Source organism: Neurospora hispaniola, assembly GCF_033458365.1.
Source record: "Neurospora hispaniola strain FGSC 10403 chromosome Unknown B0T23scaffold_9, whole genome shotgun sequence".
Classification (NCBI taxonomy): Eukaryota; Fungi; Ascomycota; class Sordariomycetes; order Sordariales; family Sordariaceae; genus Neurospora; species Neurospora hispaniola.
Genome location: NW_026944414.1, coordinates 819,045 through 843,743, shown reverse-complemented (window position 1 = coordinate 843,743; position 24,699 = coordinate 819,045). Strand labels below are relative to the sequence as shown.

General features: G+C 52.2%; 8 protein-coding genes across 8 annotated transcripts; 4 read left to right on the top strand and 4 right to left on the bottom strand.

Moving 5' to 3' along the window:
* Positions 1-1,117: 1,117 nt before the first annotated feature.
* On the top strand, positions 1,118-2,973 carry B0T23DRAFT_448707 (P-loop containing nucleoside triphosphate hydrolase protein; the record flags this gene model as incomplete). Its single annotated transcript, XM_062841057.1, has 3 exons — positions 1,118-1,523; positions 1,978-2,458; positions 2,498-2,973. 3 exons carry the CDS (start codon positions 1,118-1,120, stop codon positions 2,592-2,594), a joined length of 984 nt encoding a protein of 327 aa, XP_062688728.1. The 3' UTR covers positions 2,595-2,973.
* On the bottom strand, positions 2,973-5,597 carry B0T23DRAFT_242828 (extracellular mutant protein 11-domain-containing protein). The gene has a single exon (XM_062834058.1). It carries the CDS (start codon positions 5,353-5,355, stop codon positions 3,127-3,129), a length of 2,229 nt encoding a protein of 742 aa, XP_062688727.1. The 5' UTR covers positions 5,356-5,597; the 3' UTR covers positions 2,973-3,126.
* Positions 5,598-7,399: 1,802 nt separating this feature from the next.
* On the top strand, positions 7,400-8,434 carry B0T23DRAFT_325955 (cytosolic Fe-S cluster assembly factor NBP35; the record flags this gene model as incomplete). Its single annotated transcript, XM_062835534.1, has 1 exon — positions 7,400-8,434. The coding sequence occupies one exon, from the start codon at positions 7,400-7,402 to the stop codon at positions 8,432-8,434; it is 1,035 nt and encodes a 344-aa protein (XP_062688726.1).
* A 106-nt stretch (positions 8,435-8,540) lies between these two features.
* On the bottom strand, positions 8,541-9,785 carry B0T23DRAFT_242783 (uncharacterized protein). The gene is made up of 5 exons (XM_062834057.1): positions 9,505-9,785; positions 9,269-9,371; positions 9,040-9,173; positions 8,659-8,935; positions 8,541-8,558 (listed from the first exon to the last, which is right to left on the bottom strand). The coding sequence occupies exons 1-4, from the start codon at positions 9,505-9,507 to the stop codon at positions 8,747-8,749; spliced, it is 429 nt and encodes a 142-aa protein (XP_062688725.1). The 5' UTR covers positions 9,508-9,785; the 3' UTR covers positions 8,541-8,558; positions 8,659-8,746.
* A 432-nt stretch (positions 9,786-10,217) lies between these two features.
* B0T23DRAFT_432534 (MoaB/Mog domain-containing protein) lies at positions 10,218-11,520 on the top strand (the record flags this gene model as incomplete). Its single annotated transcript, XM_062840388.1, has 7 exons — positions 10,218-10,319; positions 10,392-10,400; positions 10,457-10,501; positions 10,569-10,663; positions 10,728-11,038; positions 11,124-11,343; positions 11,424-11,520. The coding sequence occupies 7 exons, from the start codon at positions 10,218-10,220 to the stop codon at positions 11,518-11,520; spliced, it is 879 nt and encodes a 292-aa protein (XP_062688724.1).
* A 1,310-nt stretch (positions 11,521-12,830) lies between these two features.
* On the bottom strand, positions 12,831-14,420 carry B0T23DRAFT_242715 (NC-ras protein). Its single transcript, XM_062834056.1, has 4 exons — positions 14,166-14,420; positions 13,936-14,050; positions 13,566-13,841; positions 12,831-13,501 (listed from the first exon to the last, which is right to left on the bottom strand). Exons 1-4 carry the CDS (start codon positions 14,175-14,177, stop codon positions 13,263-13,265), a joined length of 642 nt encoding a protein of 213 aa, XP_062688723.1. The 5' UTR covers positions 14,178-14,420; the 3' UTR covers positions 12,831-13,262.
* Positions 14,421-21,254: 6,834 nt separating this feature from the next.
* Positions 21,255-22,564, bottom strand: B0T23DRAFT_399526 (uncharacterized protein; the record flags this gene model as incomplete). Its single annotated transcript, XM_062838428.1, has 3 exons — positions 21,255-21,644; positions 21,759-22,226; positions 22,433-22,564. 3 exons carry the CDS (start codon positions 22,562-22,564, stop codon positions 21,255-21,257), a joined length of 990 nt encoding a protein of 329 aa, XP_062688722.1.
* Positions 22,565-23,480: 916 nt separating this feature from the next.
* B0T23DRAFT_399525 (uncharacterized protein) lies at positions 23,481-24,455 on the top strand (the record flags this gene model as incomplete). The annotated part of the gene is made up of 2 exons (XM_062838427.1): positions 23,481-23,866; positions 24,080-24,455. The coding sequence occupies 2 exons, from the start codon at positions 23,481-23,483 to the stop codon at positions 24,453-24,455; spliced, it is 762 nt and encodes a 253-aa protein (XP_062688721.1).
* Positions 24,456-24,699: the final 244 nt, after the last annotated feature.

The following is a 24,699-nucleotide window of genomic DNA, read 5'->3' as shown; positions in this document are numbered from 1 at the left end:
AACAATGCTCCACACTGTGGTTTTGCCGAGAGCGGGGTGTTCATGCCCTTCCCCTGTTCTTCCCCATTCGTTTCTTGCACGTCTCAACATCACATGCAACTCTTCTGCACACCACTGGCAGTGTAACCAGGCCGGGGAAAGTATCCTTCCGGTCAGTCGCGTCGCGTCTCACAAACTTTCACAAGATCGCCGAGCTCCCAGGAACAGAACGGGGATAAAGTACATGTCGTATTGAGTCAAGCTGGACATTGGAAGTCGCCAGATCGTCCAAGACTTCATTCCAGAGCAGCACCAGCGGGTGAATATGTGCCTAGAGTTATCCGAAAGCCATCTTGACATGAAGGCTGTACGCAGTTGCAGCGATATGACTCGGCATGACTTGGCTGAGGAACTGATTCAAACTCCCAGAGTCGCGATGCAGATGATGACGCTGGCTGAGTAGACGCCAAACGAACATTCAAACGATGCGGAGCAGCTCGGTTTCAGGCATATATGTGCCTTTGGCGAGGGATCCTTGGCCTGGGCAGTCACATGAATTGTATGTTGATGGACGCACTCGAACATTGATATCAGGCGACCAATTCCAGCTCTTCCCGTTTTCTGGGTGAAAAAGGTGATTCTCCGAAGTGTCCTCTTGAGTTTCATTCGAGCCTCAGCTCTTCATCTTCTCCAAGTGGACCCAGTTCCCCAAAACCGATCCCCAAAAAGACGGATTAACCAAAGAAAAATACAACAACATACAATGCCCTCCTCAGAGCCCTGTCTGTCATCAGCCTTGCCTTTCGCGACAATTCCTCCACCAGAGCAAGTCGTTGTAAGGACAGGATCAAAGTGTCGGCGCCTCTTTCCATCTCCGGCTCCGGATTAGGAATCAACGGCACGGGATCTAAAACGCGGAGACGGCAATCGCCCCATGTTTACCCCCACACACCTTCGTTACCCCACAGCACTTTCAACCGCGCCAATGTCGTCATTCGCCGTTTACCGCGAGCCTCATGTTGACCATCGTTCTCTCACCACTTTCACAACAGAAATAAAAGATGAAAAAAGTGTGGCCGCTCTACCAACTCAATAAATAACCAAAAGAAAAAAAAAAACCAAAATACAAGTCGCCAAAATGATGGACACAATAGACTCCATCTCCTCCCAACCCACCACCGCCACCTCCACGTCTACCTCCACATCCTCCAGCTCGGGCGTCAACCCGACCCCCTCACCCCAATCACGCATCATAGACGACAAATCCCCGCTCTGCATCCCCTTCATCCTCTCCAAGATCGCCGAGTACAACGCCTTGCACGCAAACGAAGCGAACCCGCGTCCTTTTATCATCGGACTGAACGGCGTCCAGGGAGTAGGCAAGACGACGCTGGTCAAAGCCCTGGCCGAGACATTGCAGGAGAGGGAAGGACTGAATACGCTGGTTGTGTCGATCGACGATTTTTATCTGACGCATGAGGATCAACTGAAATTGGCGGAGGAGAATAGCGATAACGCGTTGGTGCAGTATCGGGGGGAACCTGGTGAGTTTTCGATTTTCCTTCATATACAAGTTATGTTCAATATCGGGCGTAGTTGGTGTCAGTGTGAGAAGACCAAGTGTCGGTCGTGCTGGGCAGAGCTGTGATGCGGTTAACCCCTGTGTCGTTTGTTTACTTATTACCCCAACGAGACATGTGGATCCCCAGTAGAATCAGTCTTTGCGGCCTTGTTAATGGCCTCGCCTTACCCGTCTCCCCATTCAGCCTTCTCTCTATATGATCTCTTTCTTTTCCACTTGGAGTGGATCCTCCCCTCATCTTCTTCATCTCTTCTACTTAATTCCCCTCCTACTTCATATCACTCCCACATAACCTCCATCATTCCCCCTTCCCCTTACTCCCCTCTCTTTTCTCTCCCCCAACTTTTCCTCCATACGACACCACCCTTCCACCTCAACCCTTTCCGTTACTAACCATCTCCCCCATGATCCTTTAGGAACCCACGACATCCCCCTCCTCCTCTCCTTTCTCTCATCCATCATCTCCTCCCACCCAACGCACCTCCCCCTCTACGACAAATCCGCCCACCACGGCCTCGGCGACCGCCTACCCGCTTCCACCTTCCCCGCCATCAACGACCCGAACCTCTCCGCCCCACAACACCGCACCGTTCGCGTTTTGCTTCTAGAAGGCTGGCTAACCGGCTTCCGCTCCCTTCCCCCTGCTACCATCTCCACCAAGTACTTGGACCTCAAATCCTACAAGACCCTGTCGCACCACAAGTTGGAACACCTCCTTTTCATCAACGAGCGATTGAAGGAGTACGAGCCAGTATGGGACCAGTTCAACGCTTTTATTCATATTGATGCGCAAGATCTGGAGTGGGTGTATGAGTGGCGGCTGGAGCAGGAAGAGCAGTTGCGCCGCGAAAAGGGGACGGGGATGAGTGCTGACATGGTGCGCAAGTTTGTGGATGGGTATTTTCCTGCTTATGAGCTGTATGAGGAAGGGGTTAGGCAGGGGGTTTTTAAGGGGGATGAAGAGAAGAGGGGACGGCAGTTGAGGATGGTGGTGGGGAGGGATAGAGGGGTGGTGGAGCATATGGTTATTTGAGGGATGGGAGGGATCGATGGAAAACTGGTTGGTGGTTTACTGGTTTATGGTACTGGTTTGATTGATACCCGGATTGGAGGTTCGTGGCTTGCTGGGAGCGGGAGTGATGGGTGTTTTTATAGGGTGGCGGGCACATCATCGTATAAGACGGGATATCAATCACCACTTCAAGACGATTCAAAGGTGCCAGCCATAATTCTGGTTTTATCTCAAAACATTATGTGACGTCAATCTCGCAGTGTCTTGAGCAGAGAGTAAATAATTACCTTGAAGAAGAGTCCACATCGGCGATAAAAGCAAACATCCACGGCCAACCCAGCCTCGAACATTACACATCCTACAAAAAGGGGGTATTTATGTTCCTGTTCCAGTTCCTTCCCGTCCCTTTCTCACACCTTTCCCGTACCAGAACGCCATGCCAAAATAAAACCTACAAAGTATTAATCCCACAGGGTCTATCTCGTCAAGTCAATGACTTGCTACAATGAAACTAGCCCACCTCCTCAGCAGCAATCGACGACAACTGGAACGACTAATCCTCCAAATCCATCTCCTTCCCCTGCATCATCGTCTTTCCCTCCTCTTTCAAATTCTCCAGTGTCCGTCCAATCTTCTCAATCTTGCTCTTAACCGATCCCTGTCTCTCGGCGATCTCCACCTCAAACTCCTCCACCATCTTCCTCTTCGCCCTCCTCGCGTCCTTGATCCTCTTGACCACAGACGTAAACTGGTCCAGAAACCAATCGCCCGCGTCGTCCCACTCGTCAATTTTCATGTGCGTAAAGAACTCGGCTTGTTGAGCCGAAGGTTTGGTCTTGTAGTGTTGGAGTTTGTCTTCAAGGGTTGCGTTTGCTGGAGGACGGTCATCTTGTTGGAGTTTGGTGGTGGCTTGAGCTTGTTGCTTAAGGGCCTCTTCTTGCGGGTCTTCGTCAAAGGACTGAGTGAGGAGGGTGGTATAGGGCATTTGGTAGAGTTGGGCATCGTCATAGTCCAGGGTGGAAAGGCGGCGCTTTTTGGCCTGATCTAGGATGGGCAATGGAGAGGCGACGGCGGGCTTTGGTGGTTGCTGTGGTTTTTGAACTTCCTTCTCCTTTGCTCGGCGGCTGGTGGTTCGCGCCAGAGCAATCGAGGCGTCTTTGAGTTGGGGAGGGAGTGGCTGCTGGCTCGGTATCTGCGACGGGCGAAGATGGCGCGAGCCGGACGCTTTGGGTGTGACGTTGCCAGGCGAGGAGGCGTCGATATCAAAGCCGCTGCTGCTGCTAGGGACAACAGCAGCTTGTGTGTTATTGAAGTTGGGTGTGGGAAGCGGTGGTGCTTCGGACTCGACGGGGGTGAGGTCGTCAAAGACGGTGCTGCGCTGATGTTGGATCTCATGCTTGCGCTGGCGTTCGCGTTCGCGTCGCTCGGCCTCCTTGCGGATCCGTTCCTTCTCCCTTTCCTGTTCGCGCAGACGCTCGTGTTCACGCTCACGGCGTAGACGTTGTTCGATTCGGCTCTTCTCCAGGTCCCCGCCGGCATCCGAGGACCTCCCTGGGGATTGCATGTCTGATGTGTATCCGCCCTGGCCACCTCTTACTGATCCTGCTTTCCTCGGGTCGCGGTGGGGAAGCCGTGCGCGCTGGAAGGCCCCAAGTTGTTTGGTGGGTGTTGAGTTGAAAGCTGCGCGATCACCCTCATATTCATCCTCGATCTTGATGGTGGGCTCCCGCTCCTTGGTGATAGCTTCGATGGTCTTGTTTAGGGCGACAGCATCAGGATCGTTGCGGCTTCGCGGGGCCTCAACCACGGTGAGGATACCACCTTCGCCGATAACAAATGGTAGGTTCTCATCGTGGTCGAGCGTGGGTCGTGCAGACTTGGGTTGTTGGGCGACGGCTGGATGTTGTGCCTGGCTGTTTGAGCGAGGAAATGCAGTGTCGCTGTAGTGACGGCCCCGCACAAGCTGGGGGTGTTGAGCTCCGTTTACCTGGCGCTCGTGGGCACTTTCTGATCTTCCATCCCTGCTTTCATGGTCGCCAAATATGGACGCAACCGTTGAGTCCTCCCAGGCATTCGTGCGTTGGCCATTTTCGGGCGCCGAGGGTCTGCTTCGGTGCATTGGACGGGATGGGTGTCCCTGCGCAGGGAAGCTGACGGAGGAGGTAAGCTGGTGACTGCCGCCGGGAGCAGAAGAGGTTGAATTGTTGCGATCACCTCGCGACGCGGCTGCGGCAGCTCGTTGCTCTCTGGTGGGAGGCGTGTACACAGTTGGATTGAGCAGAGAGGGCGTCACGGGTTGGTTGGGCTGTCGAGGTGGCCCTGGAACCGAGGGCATGCGAGAGGGAGGCCGTGAAATGTGGGCGCCCAATTGAGAAGGTTCTCTGGGTCGCTGTGCGGTTCTTGCCGAGGAAGCGCGCCGTACCGTATCGGCCGTTCCTTCTGTTCGGACCGCATCTCTGGCGGCGGGTACCGGTCCTGCGGGGCCCACATCGGCGGCGCTCGTGCCTTCCATCTTGAAGAACCCCGACATGGAAGCGGAAGGCGTCCCCGGTCTTCTTGTTGCCCCGTTTCGTGCGGTGTTGCGCTCGGTACGGTCACGGCCGTTACGATCGGTCCGAGTCGGAGTGCCGCGCCTGTTTGGTGTGTCTGGTGTCCTGGGTGTTCCTGGTGCTCCTGGAGTTGTCGGTGTGCCTGGATCGCTGAAATTCCCGTCCTTGGTGAACATGCTCAATCCCCGCAGGGATTTCCGACTTGTAAGCGGTTTGGACGACGACGACATCATTTCTCTCTACCCCGGTTGCCTCGCTTTCGCAAGGCTGACCTGAACGTCGCAAGGAGAGCTGCTGCCGGTTCACTTGACTCGTTGTTACCTGCTGTATCGCGCTGCAATGTTACCACACTCGACAATACGTGGGCGGCACCATAAGTAGTATGGCATCAACAGCAAAACAGAGCAGACAGACCTCCTCCGGCAGAGAGACGGAACAAGATGTGAGAAATCACACACACTCACACACACACACTAACACTCACACACATAGGCGAAAATCAAGCCGCGGTCGGGATTATTATCTTTTTTCGCAGCCGGCCATGGGCCATGGTTCCCCATTTGCTCCCCATAGGCCGCCCCATAGAGACCATTGGGCTCGCGCCTCTCATTCGACGATGCGGTTGGGCTGGAAGCGAGTGGACACACAATCCGACCGTCCATGGAGACTTTTCGTGCTGCGACCTGCATCAGCGGCCATGCGCGGAGGTCAGGAGCGGAGGCGGTGCGGAGGCGCCGATATACTGGACTGGCGAATGGTGTATTTCAAGGCCGTGACCCGCCCCGATTTGTCCTCACTCAGCACTAGCTCGGCGCGCTAGATTCGACATTTCCCAACCACGCGCCGTCTGACCAGAATTTGGAAGGTGGGTGACGGCCGTACTGCAGGGTCCATCTCTCACCCGAACCTGAGCTTGTGCAGCTTGGTCCCGGTTTATTCAGTCAACTCCTTCCCCCTGTAGTAGGCCTATTCTGACTCTGATCTCTCATCGTGGTACTTGGCAGAAAAGTGATGTAATGGCGCTAGAGAAGAAAAAGAAACAAATGGAGCTGCCTGGGCCGCCTCGGCACCGGACTTGTCTATCTGTCTACGGTAGGTATTTGCTTCCGAAGGTTACGGCACGATCACATATCATCTGTGGCCAACTGGAGCAAATGGTCCATCCACCAGTTTGTTGGCTGTTGGCTGTTGGATCATCAAGGTATCATGGTGTAGTCTAGTGGTGCTCGATACCACTCCAGATCTTTGATAGCATCCAATCACAAGTTGAGCGCATCTGATATTCGATCTGTTCAGGACACAAGAACGCCGCTTCACCAGTGGATAACGAAAGCCTTGCCCGACGACGGCCAGGTACCGGCGGAGTCATTTCCAGGCCCGAACCGCAAGTCCACTTGATGAAGTCGGGATGTCCTGGCTGTCTCGGAGCAAGGCTCTCAGCCCTAAACATTTCAAAATCTTTGGATCACTAGGGATGGAAGCATGATGGATATCATCTGATATGCGAAGAACACGGAGGAAAGATGGCTGTCGAAGCTGTTGATAGAACAGTATGGATGATATGGTTTTGGCCAAAGCTAACCTTCTATCTTGTACACTATGTAATGCAAATTATGGGACGGGGCTAAAGCGGCACGCGACCTGTCATCCGGCCGAGCTACTTACTGTACAGTGCTAGCGAGGGGGAGGTGTTTTCAACTTGTCTTCACAGCGAAATTGTATGATTCCCATACTAGTTGTGTTGCTCAAGCAATAAAGACGTACCACGACCTTCACAGTCTTCTTCTCTCTTGACCAACTCAAAAACCCCATGCCGAACGAAGGGTCTAACAGAAGCTTCAACGAGGCGAGCAAGGGCAGTCCTGTTCCGCGATCGGTGGAGGCAGGATTCCGGGTAGGTGTCCCGTGTTAGCGGCCCCGCCTTTCCGCGAAAATCGGAGGCAAGCAACGTCCATGTAAGGTGGAGGTGGTGCCCGTACCTCCGTGCACGATAAGATAAGCCCCGCCGCCAAAAGTCCAGTGGAGTGGAGGGGAGGCGAATGGCGTTGACTCTATACACTAAACTAATTTCTAAGCCCGATTTCTAAGCAGCTGTTAAATCATTCTTCCTGTGTCGACGACAAACCCAATATTATTGATATTTAACTATACATCTACAACGACCAGCTCGCCGACTACAACGGCACCTACTCAAACTCACATTCACAATATACAAACATACACCTAAGACCAAAATAGCTGCGCGACCGACCTAGCTCCGCTAGCCAAATCTTCAAAATGGCTCCCTCCCTCGAGGCCGAGCCCGACTCCGTCGCCTCCGTCCTCGCCAACCCGCAAAAGCCCCAACTCGTCGCCCCCGAACCCGAACACTGTCCCGGCCCCGAATCCCAACAAGCCGGCACCGCCGACTCCTGCGCCGGGTGTCCGAACCAAGCCATCTGCGCCACCGCGCCCAAGGGTCCCGACCCCGACATCCCTTTGATCACAGCGCGTCTGTCGGGCGTCAAACACAAGATCTTGATCCTCTCCGGCAAGGGCGGCGTCGGCAAGTCCACATTCACCAGTCTACTAGCGCACGCCTTTGCGACTAATGCCGAACAAACGGTGGGCGTAATGGATACCGATATTTGCGGCCCTTCGATACCAAAGATGTTGGGTGTGGAGGGGGAGACAATTCATGTGTCCAGCACGGGCTGGAGTCCAGCATGGGCAATGGATAATCTAGCTGTCATGAGCATCCAGTTCATGCTGCCGAACCGCGACGACGCGATTATTTGGCGCGGGCCCAAGAAGAACGGCTTGATCAAGCAATTCCTCAAGGATGTGGAATGGGGCGATTTGGATTTCTTGTTGGTGGATACGCCGCCCGGCACGTCGGATGAGCATTTGAGCGTGAACACGTACCTGAAGGAGAGCGGGATCGATGGCGCCGTGATGGTCACCACGCCACAGGAAGTGTCCCTGTTGGATGTCAGGAAGGAGATTGATTTCTGCCGAAAGGCGGGGATCAAGGTTCTGGGATTGGTGGAGAATATGAGCGGGTTTGTGTGCCCCAAGTGCACGCACGAGAGCGAGATCTTTAAGGCAACGACAGGTGGCGGGAGGAAGCTGGCGGAGGAGATGGGGATCGCGTTTTTGGGGAGCGTGCCGCTTGATCCGAGGATTGGTATGGCGTGCGATTATGGCGAGAGCTTCTTTGATAGCTTCCCGGATAGCCCGGCGTGTCGGGCCTTGAAGGGGGTGGTCAAGGGGCTGGCGACGGAGATGGGCTTGGATCCGGAGGTGGTGATGCCGGCGGAGGATGACGCTTGAGCGGAGTAATGGCCATAGCATGGGTGGAGTTCAGGTACTGCTTTTTGGCTTTGTAAGGTTGGGATATCACGGCGTTTATATAACGAGTAGATCATGAATGATCCAGCATCTGGCTGCACTTTGTCTTCCCAATCCAATTAGCCTCCCTTTGCTTGTGATTCACCCCAGTTGCCAGCTCTGTGTGAAACCATCATCGGGCCCTGTTGGTCGCTCTGGAGACCAACCTTTGTGTCTGTCCATCCATCCACGATTAGGCTGTCAGCTCGGCGCCCCCTACTGTCCTCTCCACGGCCTGCCCTTATTACCACACGTCTAAGCAGCCCCAAGCTTGGCCGGAATCTCTTCCAGCTCTTCCGGCGACTCAATATCAATAATCTTGGTCACCTCGCTCGTGTTGCGCATCAGCTCCTTGGCGCCCGCGTACAACATGCGCATCGCGCTGTTGCATGTCGAGGGCATGTAGTAGAGCATAACGTAGGGCACCGATAGTCGGCCGGAGGGCTGTTCCACGTCCATCGTCAGTCGTAGTTCTCTTTTGTTCCATACACTCAATCATTCTTCGCGCAGACCAGTTGGATATATGTTCGACGAGCTGGGCGGCTTACAAGAGTTAGGGGATAGCTCAGCAGTACGAATCTCGGGCTGTGATCGGGCAGGTCATCGCCGATTTCCTCGAGGGTCTTGTATACAACTTTGTCGTCGTCTTGCTTGATTTCTTTGGTTGTCTTATCGATCAGGTCTGTTTTGCGCAATAAATCGTTTAGTTCTTGACTTGCTGTACCGGTATCCAGAGACAGAGTCAGGGGAGTAAGGGGACAATGGGAACATACATACAGATGACGGCCTGAGGGTCGTTGGAGCGCGAAGTCCCGAGGCGGAACTTGCGCAGGTGGTCTTTGGTTTCTTGGGAGAAAGTGTAAAGTCTTGCTTCGGAGGCCTGGCATTCTCGGCATCAGCTATGGTAATGAAGCATCTCGAGGCGCTTTCGTTCAACAGCTTGGAAACTGGAGAGAGGAGCTGGTGGTGTGGATGGATCGGATGTTGCGACAGGTAGGAAAGCGGCGGCGCACCATTGTGAAGAGCTGTTTTCAGGTCGGTCGAACGCGTAAGATTCGGAGGGCAAAAGGAAGAGGTCACAAGGTAAATCGAAAGAGTAACAGGCAATGTCGCGAAGTTTAGGGATAGCCAAAGAGTTGACGCTCGAAAAGATGTCGCATTGAGCTGTCCTGTCGAAGACACCGCCCTCGTTCAGGCTCCCGTCCTAGGGACGCAAGTCGGCCCCGCATGGCATCACTGCCAAGTCCACAGCTCAACAGCTAAGGTATCTGCCCCCGTAGCGTAAGCTGTTATCGATTCCTCGCTGATGGCGGGGCTGTCCCGGCCACTGGCCCGCGAAAGCTTAACAGCTTGACCCGCTAAAACGGAGCGGGGAAAGCGCCGCCTGGCCTTCTTCACTGGGCGGGGATCGTGTTAATGGACGGCGATGGCAGGCACCAGTGCCGCAACCAAGCATCGGGCAACACAAGCCGGAGACCCCAATCTCATTCCCCCCGTTGCCGTTGTGATCTTGCAGTGGACTTTCCCCTCAATCCTCTCTTCAGTTATTTCAATCCCAAAAAAACAGTCTTGTCTTACAAGACAAACTTCTCTTGGACATAAAACCTTCATGTTCTCTCGTTTATCCCAGGTTGCTTGGCACTTGTTACGGCCAGCGATAACGTCATTTGTTGCCCCATCAACATCAGCTCCGCGCCGGACTTCAGCAGGATTCTTCAACAGCATCATGGGGTCAACAGTCACGGCAGATGAGCGCAATGCGCGGACTATTCATACAGCAGCATGTTTGATTATTGGTGATGAGGTTTTGGGTGGAAAGGCAGGTCCAGTTGATACGTGCTACACCTAGTAGGGTGACAGTCAAAGATGAGACTAACATCTGTCCTCCGCTGTTATATAGACCAAAGATGTAAGTAAAGAACTCATAAATTCTTGCCATTAAGCGTCAATACTGACTTATCAAAGACCAATTCCAACTACATGGCAAAATGGTGCTTCAATTTGGGAATTGTGAGTTCCAACCCTCCACTCCAGTGTCCCGGGAAGAACCAAGCTCACTGTAGATGCCCCGTATCAGAATCTCAAGAGGATTGAAGTCATCGCCGACGACGAAGATGAAATCGTCGAGGCTGTCCGCCGTATGAGTGACCGCTACGACTTTGTAGTCACCAGGTACTACCAACACCGAGTTTTCTTCGAGTGTCCAGGACGCATCATTGACCTCATCAAACAATAGCGGAGGCATCGGCCCCACCCACGACGACATTACCTACCAATCGATAGCCAAAGCCTTCGGTCTGCCTCTCAAGCTGAACGAGGAGGCTTTTGAACTCATGAAAAAGCTTTCTGTTCCCCGCAAGGGCGAGCCACCGTTCAACTGGGACGAGCCATCGCCCGTTCTCACTGCAAAGCTCCGCATGGTGGAGCTACCGACAGACGTCAACAGAGACCCGGCGAAGCAGTTCCTCTTTCCTTGCAAGGAACTTTGGGTGCCAGTTGCGGTGGTCAATGGAAATGTGCACATCTTGCCGGGCGTGCCTAGGTTGTGTATGTTTCCCTTTCCCATCGTCACAGAATTCGAAGCAGTGTCGAGGAAAATTGTACAAAGCGAACGCTAACGAATGCTCCACAGTCGAGAAACTCCTAGACGGCCTCAAGCCTTCCATCCAACCGCGCCTAGTCGATCCCGACGGCAAAGGTATTTCCAGAGTTACCATCTCCACGCCACTCCCTGAGAGCGCTATTGCCGCTTATCTCACTGAGCTGGCAGCGAGAGTTGAGCCCAAGGGCGTCAAGGTTGGAAGCTACCCCCGATGGGGGGACAAGCATAACACAGTTACCCTTGTTGGAAAGTAAGTCTTTACCTTCTATTGCACCTTTTCCCTTGCGCCTCGGACAATGAAGCACGTCAGCTAACCATACCCGTTTACAGAGACAAAGACTTCCTCAACTCCATCGCCCCCGAAGTCAGTCACTTCGTCAAAGGCCAGATCGTGACTACCGAAAGCGAGGATGACACTAGTAGTTAGGGAATACAACGTGCCAAACGTCGTGGAGGTTGGAAAGAGAAGAGTGGTTGAAATGGGTTTGCGCGTGTAACTTCAAGCCCCTAAATTTATACCACACGCAAGAGCGATGAGTTTTTCTTTCTCAGTGGGAAAGGAGTTAAAGCGCACTAGAAGATCATAAGCGACATCTAGCCATGGGTCGATCTATACTAGACGAATAAAGCGAGCGCCGAACATAAGTGAACTGAAGTGAAGTGATGCATTGGTAGCAACCAAAGGAAAGGAAAGGAACGAAGGAAAGTGGCAAGCGGTGTGCATACCTAGAGTCAGGTTTTTAGACCACGTTCTGCAATGCAGTAACAACCTACGCTTGATAAGTTTTATATTAGGGCGAATAATCAGTCACTATATGAGTGGTGTAGTTACTATAATGGTTGACAAGGCCGATCGATGATGGGTTCAACATCCTTCTTTACTCAAGACTGGCCGCCGCTTACCTTGATGTCCATCCGTCGAGTAATATGCTTGCTGTCTATCATTTGTCAGCTGCGCGTGCTCAGGTTGTTGCCCGAGAAGGCTTCAGCCTTGTTGGGTCACATGGCCATTTGATCATAGGTATGCAAGGCCGATGTCCCGGCAGGAATCACTCATTGCAGTGATAACTAGGTGGACGAGCAGCTGTGAACTCTCGACAGTCCATGTCCGTGGATTCCAGACACTACAGCCATGCATATCACGACATTGGAGCACCCAAGACATTCAATCAGCGAGGATGAGGTTTTCGACCGCTTGACAACTGGCAACCACCAACCACCAACTACGTTACCACCTCATGCATACTTTCAAGATATGTGGGACATACGAATAACGTGAGGAAACACACTCGGACCAGGCACTAACGAAGAAAACGAAAAAAAAAAGGCAGAAGGTTTAGTAACAATGAATTACAAATAAACGGTTTTCTTTCGAGAGTTTGCAAACCCAGTATCGATCAGAATCCCCACCATGACATAACATCCATAGCAAGTACAGTTCTCTCGCGGATAAACGACTCCCAAATTGTGTAAAGTGAAAAAAGGTAGCAGAAAGAAGTATTTGATCACAAAATCCGCGGATCGTGAAACACGGACAGAAACGTGCCAACAAAAACCCCAGACAGACCAGACCAGACCAAACAGAACCAGGATTATACCAAACCAAAACCAACCAACCCCTTCGCCGAACCAACCAGACCGAACCCAGCCTTCCTTCTTCCCTCGGCGACCTCTTCCAGACGCTGATAGAGAAACCGACCACGCCTCACGAACGCCAAGGAGCGGATTGTAGCAGCGGCGGTGTGATATTAAAAACCCAGCGGTCGGTTGGTAACTGAAAGCAACTTTTTCAAGTCGCTCAGCTCATCCGCATAAGTGCCACTGCAACAAATGCCCACAAAATGCAAAGAATGTGTGTGCCCGGTCCCGGTTCCTAACCCCCTTCTCGCCTGAATTTCTCCAAACGCGGATATTCCTTCCGCTGGTCCCGTGGTCCTGAGCCCGACTGGTCACCGTACGTGAGCTAAGGTATGGGCGTGGCCGTCCGATATGGCTTTTGTGTTTCGGTTGTTTGCACATCCATGTCGTCTATAAAGTCCGGATTTTGTGTGCGTGTGTGTGTGTGTGTGTGTGTGTGTGTGTGTGTGTGTGATCGTCCATCTCTTCATTGCAAACGTGTCCCAATTCTTTTAACTCCCCGCTTGCTCTTCCCCTGTTGGTTTCGATCATTCACATCATTATGCACTTGGCGCAGCAGCCTGCTTGGACGTCCTCGTCACCGACGTCCATCTGCTTAACTGCCCCATTGTTGTTGGCGAATGAGGTGCCGCCGACCTTCTCGCCGAGCTTCTTGTCCTCTTTCCTGATTTCGCGGACGAGATCGTAGAAAGCGTTCTCAACGTTGTGTTGTGTCTTGGCGGAAGTCTCGATGTACTTGGTACCGAACTCGGCGGCAAGAGCTTGTCCCTCTGTTGCCAAGTGTTGTCAGCGTACTGTCCTGGCCCTCGCAAGGATGAAGAAGTGAAAACCTACCCTGCTCCGAAACAACGCGCTCTCCCCTCAAATCGTACTTGTTTCCGACGATGATCATGGGGAACGAGTCCCTGTCCTTGACCCTAAGAATCTGTTGCTGGTAGATCCTGATTTCCTCAAAGCTTTCCCTCGAGTTGATGGCGAAAACGAGCAGGAAACCTTCACCAGTGCGCATGTATTGCTCGCGCATGGCCGAGTACTCTTCTTGGCCGGCGGTATCTAGAATGTCGAGAAGGGCGACCTCATTGTCGATGGTGCATTGCTTGCGGTACGAATCTATTGTGCTCGAAGTTAGTCCACGGTTCACTAGGCCACAATCACGACCAAGAAAATTGGAACGTAGATTGAGAGGGTCCAGGTTGTAGCGCACCCTCGATTGTAGGATCATATTCGTCAAGGAAGTGACCCTGGATTAGCTGGATGGTAAGGCACGATTTACCGACACCACCGCCACCGACGACCACCAGCTTGTATTCTCTTGTGAACTGCGAAAAGGGGAAGAGAGCGATGTCAGCCAAATGAAATGCCGCAGGCGATTGAACCCAAGAGTACGCCTCAATCGAGGAGGGCGAGATAATGAAGGCTTGCGGAGCGACTTACCTTGTTGGCCATTGTGGCTATTGATTAAAGAAGATGTAAAATGTAAAAGGTTGGAAAAAGTCGAGATGTCGACACGAGGGGCAATATTGAATGGCCTCCTCAAATGATTAAATGGTTTAAGTCGCTCGCGCAACGGTGCAGACAAACGTCACTGGGTGGTGAATACAGCCCTCAGGGGGGATCCTGGATGCGAAGGCGGGTAGAATTAAAGGTCGAAGGATGGGATGGCGACGATGGCTGTAGAAGGAGGAAGCGAGGTTCCTTGGAAGAAAGCGTGTTGTCAGGGGAAGCGCGCAGTCTTGACGACGGAGAAGCGAGCGAGCGAGCAGAAGCGGAAGTGGAAGTGGAAGTTGAGGTGAGCCGGACGGCAAGTGGTGGGAGGTTGTTCGGGTGGTGGTTGCGGTGAATTGAGCGGCGGGTGCGCAGAGTGCAGTGCAGCAGAGTGCAGCAGCCGGTGTGGAGACGAGCAAGCAGGAACGACGAGGAAACGAGCCACTACTGGCCGATGATCAGTGCTGCCCAGGGATCCCGTCCGTCTCTGTCTTAGGGGAGGGAGGCTACAAGCTAGTGGTACATACCTGCTAGGTAGAGGTAGGGGCGCTAGTAGATTTGCAGAAGCTGCGGTAGGGAGAAAGCGGAAGTCGGCCGACTGGTAGGTAGAAGTTGTACAGTATGGAAGGAGGGTTGGTTCGTTGGATAGGTATCGGGCGATTAGAGCTAAGAAAGTTCTGTCGACAGAAAGAAAATGGTGGTTGCTGGCTGGCAAGGGACAGGAAACGCGGCGATGAAAAACCACAAACGGTGCTTTTCGCTTCAGTTTGTGACGTGGAAAAAATAAGAAAAGGGTCGAGGTTGGACAGCAGTCGCGAAGAAGGAAAGAATGGAAACGCCAGATGGGAAATGGCGTGAGCTACGGAATATTGCCTGCTCAAAGAAGTGTGGGTTTGCTGGCCGCGAAATGGAGAGCTGCAGGCAAAAGGACTCTTCCTTGTCTTGTTTCTCACACTGTCTTGGTGAACTGAGGTTGCAAGTTGCAAGGGAAATAGGTGCTGTAGCTTCAAGGGGTAGCCAAGACCCGGCGATGCACGGGCGCCCAAGTGGTGGTGGTGGACGTGCCCCAAAAAGGAGATGGTCGCTCATGGTTCGAGCTCGTTTCTGGGGCAGGCAGGGCTATATGGCCTGACTGATTGGCCGACGGAGCTTTCAGTTCTCTTCTCGCAGCGCCCAACCGGGAGGGTACAGGAAGGCAGCTCAACATCCACACTGTATATCACAGAAGTGGAAGTCCGTCACGACGGACGGGGCCGGGGCCTTTATCTGAATGTCCACTTTCTCTATCGATCATTTTGGAGGACGGAAGGCAAGGCGGTCACGGGCAAAACTGAACTGTCTGATGGTTGGAATACATAAATCATGGCATCGAGATGCGATTTCTGCTTCACTCATGTGTGATGACTGTGCGCACCGAACATCAGTATCTCACCATCCGACCAATGCCCGGCGCAAACCTCGACGATAGCAGGGCAGGTAATCATCCAGATCCTGCTTGGGCGCCGACACCGTCTCTCCGTCTAGACATTTCCGTCCTAGTCGTCCCACGAGCCCCAGTTCTCGATGGACCATGGCAAATTACTCCTACGACGCTGGACGTGGACTCGACTCGCCAGTAGCCGACCGCTTCAGCTTGCGGTTCCCGAGCCTCTTCATCCACGTCCCTGGGACCGTTTTGTCTCACTCTCTTGCTATCTCCATTCCTCCTTTTCTTATTTCCTTGGGGCAAGGCATCCACTCCCCGTGTTTCGACACAAGGCAACAGCAGCATACCGTAACCAGCACGGCGGTTCAGCCTTGAGCCTTAAGTAGCCTTTCGGTCCAAGGGATCTGGACTTGCGTTGGAAGGAAGATCACCAACCTCGAATCATGATTACCAACCAAAACATATGCACAGCTCTTCCCCAAAGACGGCACAACCCCCACTCTATCTTCTCACCTCAGCCAACAACTATATACCGATTTAAGGCGGCACAGCATGCAAGTCAGTTTCTAGGTACGGCACGTCCCTGCCACGAACTGGCACGACCTTTATCCTGGGCACATTGCTCGAGAGCCTCACCACCACCATTTCCAAGGCTCGCACAATAGTGACACTAAAAGAACCCCGATCGTTGTGTGCTAGTTCTCCGTACTGTGTCTTCTGCTGTCGAAGCAAGATGCATCTCGTCCATGGAAGGACATATCCCTTCTATCACACGCTGCACTATCGTCATAGTCTCGGTCAAGCGCCTTGACCATCACGGCCAAGAAATGGCTCTGTTTTCACCCACTCCACCAACGAATCCACCTTTAATAACCTAAGCGGCCATCTCCCACTGGCACTCCCTCCTGGGAGAGAATGACATCGCGATCACCAGAGATGATCTCTGCAACATAAAACGACCCTTTTCTGCCGTCTCCCCGCCGTTCTCGTCCACCGCCCTTCGGAACATCTGAAGCGAACTGAAGTGTCACGAGACATCAACGTCTTTTGCAACCCGCCAGAAGGCTTCGGTGGCTTCCAAAGGCGCAACTCCAAGCGGAGTCCAGCGCTTCTACGGAGTACGGACGTAGTACCACTGGCTTCTTGACACTGCCTCCACCACACCACGGATATTTAGTGTGTGTACTGCATTGCACCTGCGTTAGCGGTGCATGGCGGGGTTCGCAGCAGTGCCAAGTGGTTTCATGCAGCGGATGATGATGCGTTCGCGCATCTCGTTCGTCCGTGGTGTCCGAGCAGGTGGTAAGAACCGCGAGGTCCAGATTGTCGTTCGTGGAGTTGTGGTCAACGGGGTTGTGGGCTTTCGCCAAGAAGCCTCACCCAAGGCATTACTGTTTTAGTGTAGTGCAGAAACACCACCGTAAAGCAAACGCCAAAATATGCGCCTATACTTTCACAATAGTTGCTGACGGGACACCAGGAGTACCGAACAAAAAAAGAAAAAAAAAAAAAAAAAAAAAAAAAAAAAAACCGGAACCCCACAAAACATCATCACCAACATCCATCCATTCCCAGGGCCCGGGCTCTCCTGAGAAGGAAAGCGGCTGAACGGGATTGGACCCCACAAGGTTCAAAAGACGCGGGAACCGTTCGTGATTCCCACACCATGGGGATCGGCCAGTTCACGGTTCGGCAACACAGCTGAGCCATGACTGGACCCCTTCTCTTTGTTAAAGACAATTCGTCTTTTCCATGCCTTCCATGCTTACCTTCCATCCAGGACCACCCCCCCCCTGGTAACTCTCTGAGCATCAAATTTAATCTTGTTTTCCAGATTTCCACATTCTGCTACAAATGGAAGGAAAGCCTCCGCCCGACGCCCAGCTAACAGGATGCCTGATGAGACACACAATCTCTAGTTGAAGTTCTGCAAGCCTTCTATTTCCACTTCTGCTTCCGTTTCCACCACACACACGTTTTCTACAAAGTCAAACAGCCCAGCGATAGCTTCTCAAGCTTCGTATCATGATGCGTCCCGCTTCGCTCGTTCCCGAGTAACAGTGCCACGAACTTTCTTTCTCCCTACTAGGAGAGCGCTTTTTCCGGACATCATCTTACTTGACCGCAAGGTATCTCCGAATCTGACATCAGCCCAGCAACAAACCCAGCCAACATATCAACGGGAATAGCGAAGACCACGCGGACACATTCATTGAGCAGGCAGGGGAATGAAGAAATTCTAGCGAGATTCTAGAAAGATATGAAATGCTGCCAGGGGGGGGGGGGAGATGGCGCCAAAAACCCTAAAGGCTGCAGGTAATTTAAATTAGGCCATATGCAGGGTTTGATTGGCGTTTTTTTTTTTTTTTTCTTTTCCCAGTTCACAGCGTCTTCCGGAAATCTGAAAAAGTGACGAACCCCGAGCCTCCGAAATCATCGAAGATCTTCCAAAGACCTTCCCAAGCAGAGCTCAGCTGAAGAAAGAACAAGCCATAAGAATGGCAGTTCAAGTTGAGGCGAAAAAAAAAAAAAAATCGGGAGTGAGGTGAGACGGGGTTCATAAATTGAGGGGGAGGGAAGCCTTATCAGCCGCGCATAGCGCGGGCGCATTTGACGGGGACATTCAAGATACACAAGAAAGTGGATAATATCCTCAGCTCATTACGGGGAAGTAAAAGGTATAGGAAGGTGAGCGCATGGATCTGTGCTTTTGCGGGCTGTGTATAATCGGCGAATGGCTTGAAACTGAAGACTAGCCGGGGGCCCGGGAGGGGAGGTTACATTCCTCCCGGCCCCGAGCGGATGTCCATTTCAGTCGGACTACACATGATGCTACTTAGTGTATCATCGGTCCGGTCGGTGTCACCGTTGTATGCTTAGGGATCTATCTATCTACAGTACTGTTGCCCCCCTCAAGCGCCTTGTCTCGTCGTCGATGCCAAAAGTCCAGGAATGAAAACAGACGGAAAGAAACTGGCCAATAGGGATCGTACCTGGCGAGACCTCAAGCGAGGGAGATGCATTCCTTGGGCTTTTCTCCAGTTAGTTCTCGGGACAAACCCTCAACACGCACGCACAGTATGGCCAGTATTCTTCCCTTTACCAGAACCAACTTCGTTCCGGCCCAGAAAGCAAGCACTTAGTTGCAGAGTAACTTTACTTACTACAGTAGTATCCGGAACAAGTTCAGTTTCCCAATTGATGACGGTGCGGAATGAATTCCGAACTATATGGGAAGCAAGGAAGTATCCGCTTCTGCTTTGTTGATCATACGCACGTGTTAAAAACGATAGGACCATTTGAAAGGATCAAGCTTGAACGACAGGTCAGCCGTGTAATCATTGTGTGAACAAAGCTCAAAACTGAATGAGGGATTAAGCCTGGAGGAATAAACTTTGAAATGACATCGTATCCTTGCCTTTCATTCATTGATGTGAGCAATGATGTGTAGGTAGGTACAGTACATACACATTTCTTTCGCTCGCTACTATGATCCGCGCACGCGGGACGTTTTACATGAAAGACCACGAACTCCCGATCTTCTTGAGTACAAGGCTGCGGAGGGGAACCTTGCGTCGATACCAAACCCTACCTACCAACGCCATTAACGGGAAACTTGGGAAAAGAAAAAGAAAAAGAGACGACGATCAAAGAACAATGAATCAAGCGTGGTGAGCACCACATCAAGCTACCTCTTTCTCTACGGAACTGAAGGTAGTGACGACTCGAGTCGGGTATTGCCATGGAAGCAAGGGAACCCTTGATTGGAGATTTCTCACGGACCGCATTCGCTCTTTCTCTTCATCTGGGCCTTAGTTTCCACCCGTGTCTTCCGTCATTGTTCCTTCGTTTTACACAATGATAGTGTAGATAAGCTAGCTCAACTGCTGCTAGTATTGTCCGCTCATCTCCGATCAGGTTGGTGCTTGGAAGCGAAATCGGTCAAAGTGCCTAGGTGATCAGCTCAAATCGCTCGCTCCAATTTTTGGGTAGGTTTTGACAGCGATCCCGGGAGTTCCCGATTCTTTGGATACAGAGTCACGTTTTTGTTAGCCGAGTACTATATAATCAACGTGAAAAAAGGACCTCAGCGTGGAAAAGAACAACTTGCAGGCGTGGATATCCACATTTTTTTGCAGTAAGGGGTTGTTGTTGAACACCTCCTCCCGTCTGGAAAGTACACTAATGTCGTCTGTTCCTTCTGAGACAAGTCTCATCTGATTCCACGATGAATATATGGAATCTGGGAGGTATCTACATCCCTTCTATCTCACCTGTAATCGCGTAGCTGAGGTGTCTGCACTTTATTGCTGCAACCGGGCAGCCAGACTCCACAGCATTCCGAGGTGCATCTGCGATGCCAGAACCTGGAAACAGTCTGTTGTGCTTCCACGACTCAGACGGGAGGTTGGCAAGTGCAAGTACTTTGACGGACGGCAGTTGTAAGTGCCGGTCACCATGGACATCTTCGGCGGCTTATGTGAACGGCATAAGGAAGGTGCATTTCGGTGCCTCTCCTCCACTCTGCTCGCCTGTCAACTTGACCTGAACTTCATCTTGGCCATGACCAGACTGGACTGCCACGGCATGAGCATCCGTCAACGTGGGTGCAATAGAAACAAAGTAAAGTCACACGATCTAACAGGACTGCAGACTCGTGCCGAGCGAATACGGCCCGGGAGGTGGTTTCACATGTTGTCAATCGACTGCCATCTTCACTAGGTACCTTTGATCTCACCAGCGTGTGCAAATACCGTCGCATCATCCGTGTCCTCTTTCATGCTCAAGATGTTGCGGCACAACTACATCAATAACTTCTTCGGACGTGAAGATACCGACAAAGCTTCAAATGGGTTGAGACATTGGATGTTGATGTCTACAGTGACTCCCTTTTTGGGGCCATGACGGAAAGCGGTAGGTTTAGAGGCGGAAGGCGTCATCGAGCGTCAATTGACTGTCTATTATGACCTACTTCATTTCCTTGAATTTCCCACGGTCGAATGTAGATTAGCGACCCCATGCGACCCAGCAAGCCATCACCATCACCCAAGCACGTATCACCGTCAGTTCTCTCCGCCTGGTTTGGAGATCAAAAACATCCGTAAGCATTATGTCTGATCACCTGTTTTGTGCCATATTCACTAAATTTCATCTGTCGCTAGGTATTCAAATAAACCGATGTGCCCTTCATATTACCATCACGCACGACCACGAGCACATTGAGGTCAACCACCTTGCGAGCTTCATGTAGGGCACCTCTGGATACCAAATTGTCTCTTGATTACTCTTCATAACTCGTACATCGTGAGTCGTAAATAGTAGTGATTCGTGAACCGTAACGCGTGAGCTCTAACGTCTAAACAATTTAGTATGCTGTATCCTTCGCGGAAGATGCCTTTCTGACCTCCAACATAACGTCTCCAAAATCCCAATACCAGTAATACTCACCCAAGGTAGATGCGAGCCCGATGATGCCAATCCAATGTTTAGTCCAGTGAAGAAGCCAACCCGATCCACCCTTTCCTCAGCCCTGCAGCCCCCAAATCCCAGCTATCTGACCAAGATGGATAGCCGTCAAACGGAAGAAGGAGAAACGGATACCACTGGGCAGCCTAAATACCCCCGAATGGCGTGCCGGTATCTGAGCAGGAGCCCCGTGAAGGAGAGGCCGGAACATGGACCTCCCACGATATCGCTTTCCACTTCCGCTTCCTCCTCCTCCTCTTCTTTGCCGGTCTCTCCTCTTCTTGGCCTTTGTCGTCCTCAACCTCGGTCAACATCATGCGCCGCTTTTGGGCTGCTGGACGCACCGACGGCTGCACGGGTTGACTGGAGGCTTGTTGACCCCCCGCTTGTACTTGAAGCCTTTGCCCCTGGAAACCAGCCATGATCAGCTGTTTCCAATCCAGTTGCTCCAGTTGGGAGAATGGTTGGGTGTAAGGGGTCAATGGAGATGGTGAGGGGAAGAGGGTCCATTCAGGCTCCTCGAGAGGTAGAGGCACCTAAATTGAAAAGGGAGAGAAATTTGGAGGCCCCGGTAAATTAAAACCAGGAGGCAAATACCAAGGAGTTGGAGGAGGTGGTGAATACCAGCTTGGAGGAAACTCGAGACCTACTCCTAAGCCCAACGAAATGCAAGTAGGAGCAAGCGGAGGTGCGGATGTGGTATGCATCCCATGTTGTATGTCAAACAATTCATGTTGGCATCCTCTGCGCAGACTTTTCACCTGCAGCTCCGGGGCGTTGGTGCGAGGTTCTGGCGGTTGGTATGGTCTGTAAGTCGCTAGGGGAAGGGGGGAATGGAGTGACTGGTAGGGTTTCTCGGAGGGGACATGGAAATGCAGCTCGTCCAGGTGGCCCAAGTCAGACTTGTATTCAAGCTGCGGCTGTGATTGGAATCCACCGATGGAAAGAGCTGGGACTGATGTAACTTGAGTCCATGGCCGAGGAGGAATCACATCAAGGTCTGGAGTGGCAGTTGGGAGCTGCTGGGGTTTGGGGTACTGCTTTGGCTGGAGGCTCCAAGTGGGAAGTGCCGGCTGCCTTCCATGAAGAGTGTGAGGAATCGATGGCCGCATCTCAGACTGATGATGGTCGAGTTGCGGCACCACTTGTTTAAACCCATCTTCTAGAGGGCCTGGGTGGATTCATTCCCAGTGCTCGTGGCCGTTGTGAAAAATCCAAATACGCAGGATAGGCAGTCTGAACTCAGTCGACTCGGTAATCTCTAGTTGGAGGTTGAGTAGCTGCTCCCTTGCATTGGCGACTAGTATGAAGCCCAGCTGCACACCTCTAGCGGTTCCTGTCCAGGTGTCAGGCCGAGCGTGGCTAGGTTGTCTCGGCATGGAATAATGCAAAGAAGCATATGGACGTTCTCATTCTGAACTCTGCCGTCCATGCTGCCGGCTTGAATCTTCACCATGCTTGCCACGTCGGTATTAGACTTACCTTCGTATGGAACATGAACACGATTCTCCAATACATGGGGCGGCTTTATCGTATTGGTTAGCAAAACGTACCTAGTGGAATGGTATCTCCCAACGGTACACGGCACCGTCTGTGATTGGACCCGAGGTCAGATGCCCACGCTTTGAAAATTTCCCTTAATTCATCTTCACTGAAGTAAAATTGGGTCACCTTGTAGTCTGGGATTAGCTGGCACCATCCTTCAAAGACTTTGGTAGCATGGTCCTTTAAAGCCTTTAGAAGCCCGGGAATTGTGGGCGCCCTCACGTGCACAAGGGGGTTTTGTCACATGTAGGCCAACATGCTGTTTCTGATTGCATGAAGGCCACACCAGTTATTCTCTGGGCCGTTGGGGAAGTCGGCGAGGAAAGCTTCCGCAATTGGTCCGGGTGCATTGGGGACGATATCATTCTTGGTGAAGTGCTCTTGGAGTTGTGGATATTCGTTCGCCGCAACAAAAGCACCCGCACTTGATCCCGAGACGTCAGCGGTCTTTCTGGCGGTAAAGGAAGACATGATGGTAGAGCAAGTGGAAATGGCACCAGGGGAAGGGACCAATGCAGATGGGGAGCGTGGAAGTCGATTTTGGAGGAAATTGAATCGATGTCCGTGATATGGAAGATTTGGAAATGTTGTCGGGCAGTTGGTAGCGGGGAGAGAATGGATGTTTTATTCTCAGTGAGTATGGAGAGAATGTCTGTGAATTTAAATAAAAGAAGATGAAGGGCTTGCTCATGTCAATGTTGGACGATATCAAGATCGGATGGACAAGGACACGGAGAAGGAGCAGATCATATAGTTTAGACGGGCCTGGACTCGGAAGTTTATGGACTTGGATAGTGGTAGCAGTACATTGAATGAGGCAAGAGACAATGTGCCATGTACGCGCTGTTGCATTCCCTTTATATCCCGCCCATTGCAAGAATAATTCAAGAAAGGCTGGCGAAGCCCGTGGCTGCGTGGTCACAAAAAAAAAAGCCTGCCACTTCACCACTACACCCGCACCTACGTTCGCATTCTGTGTGTTGCCCGATGGCTCGAGTGTCAATATAGCGGCACACGCCGGCGACATAGTCGGCGGTTTGTGGCGCCTTTGTCTTCAGGATGAAGGCAATTGTCTGCTCAGGAAGCAATTGCCTCTTGAGCGTGGCCAGATCGCGTTCGCGGAACTCGTCGTCAATGGGCGTAACAGGGACCTCATGGATGGCGAATGCGTTCGGCCCATCAAATACTCAAAGATTTTGCTTTTGCCCGTCTGGTTTGTCGGTTAATTTCAGGATGTCGTTGATTCGAGTCATGCTCCAATAACCCCCGTTGAGGTGGTAGCCTTCATTGACCGGGCAAGATATTGAAAGAAAGAGCTCTCAAAGGGGGAGCGATGGGAAGCTGCACAGAGGGTCATAGTCTACACGGACATCCCGATCTACTACCATACCATTTCCTCACATTTGCGGTGTATGTGGGAGACTAGCCAGTCCGGCGCCCTCCTTCCTCGAACAGCGCATCGCCCCCAAAACACTTGCACCTCGTTCTTGTTCCTCCATCGCTTTCCCGCCGTCGCTGCACATAGTCGTGTCGTCAGAAGCAGCGACATCGACTTCACCGACATCCAGGAATCTCGAGAGATCGCCTGGCTGGCCACCACGGCTCGTGAAGCATTGCAGCCAGTAATCAGAGCTGCTCCTACCTTAACTCGTGCTGAGACTCCGTCGGGCAAGGCGACCCCGAGAAAGGCGCGCAAAGCTCCGACCCGAGTTGTGCAATCTCGCTCGGCTGCTGCTGGCGAGAGCAGCAACAAGGTCAAAGCGTACCCAACTCTCAGCAGCGCTATCGCCAAGTACGAATAGGATTGCGTCTATTTAGGCGTTGATGTCGACCAAAAGCTGCGCGCAGAAATTGAGAAGGTGATCAAGACGCATATGGAAGACAAGGAAGAGCATGATCGTCAGTTCTCCGGCTCCTACTCCTTCTCTCAGAGCAAACTTGTTCGAGGCACGAAGGCCTCTCTTGACACGGCTTTTGACAAGGGAAGCCAGGGAGACGTCAACTTTGCTGACCGAATCCCCTCAAGAGCAACCTTGCTGGCCATCC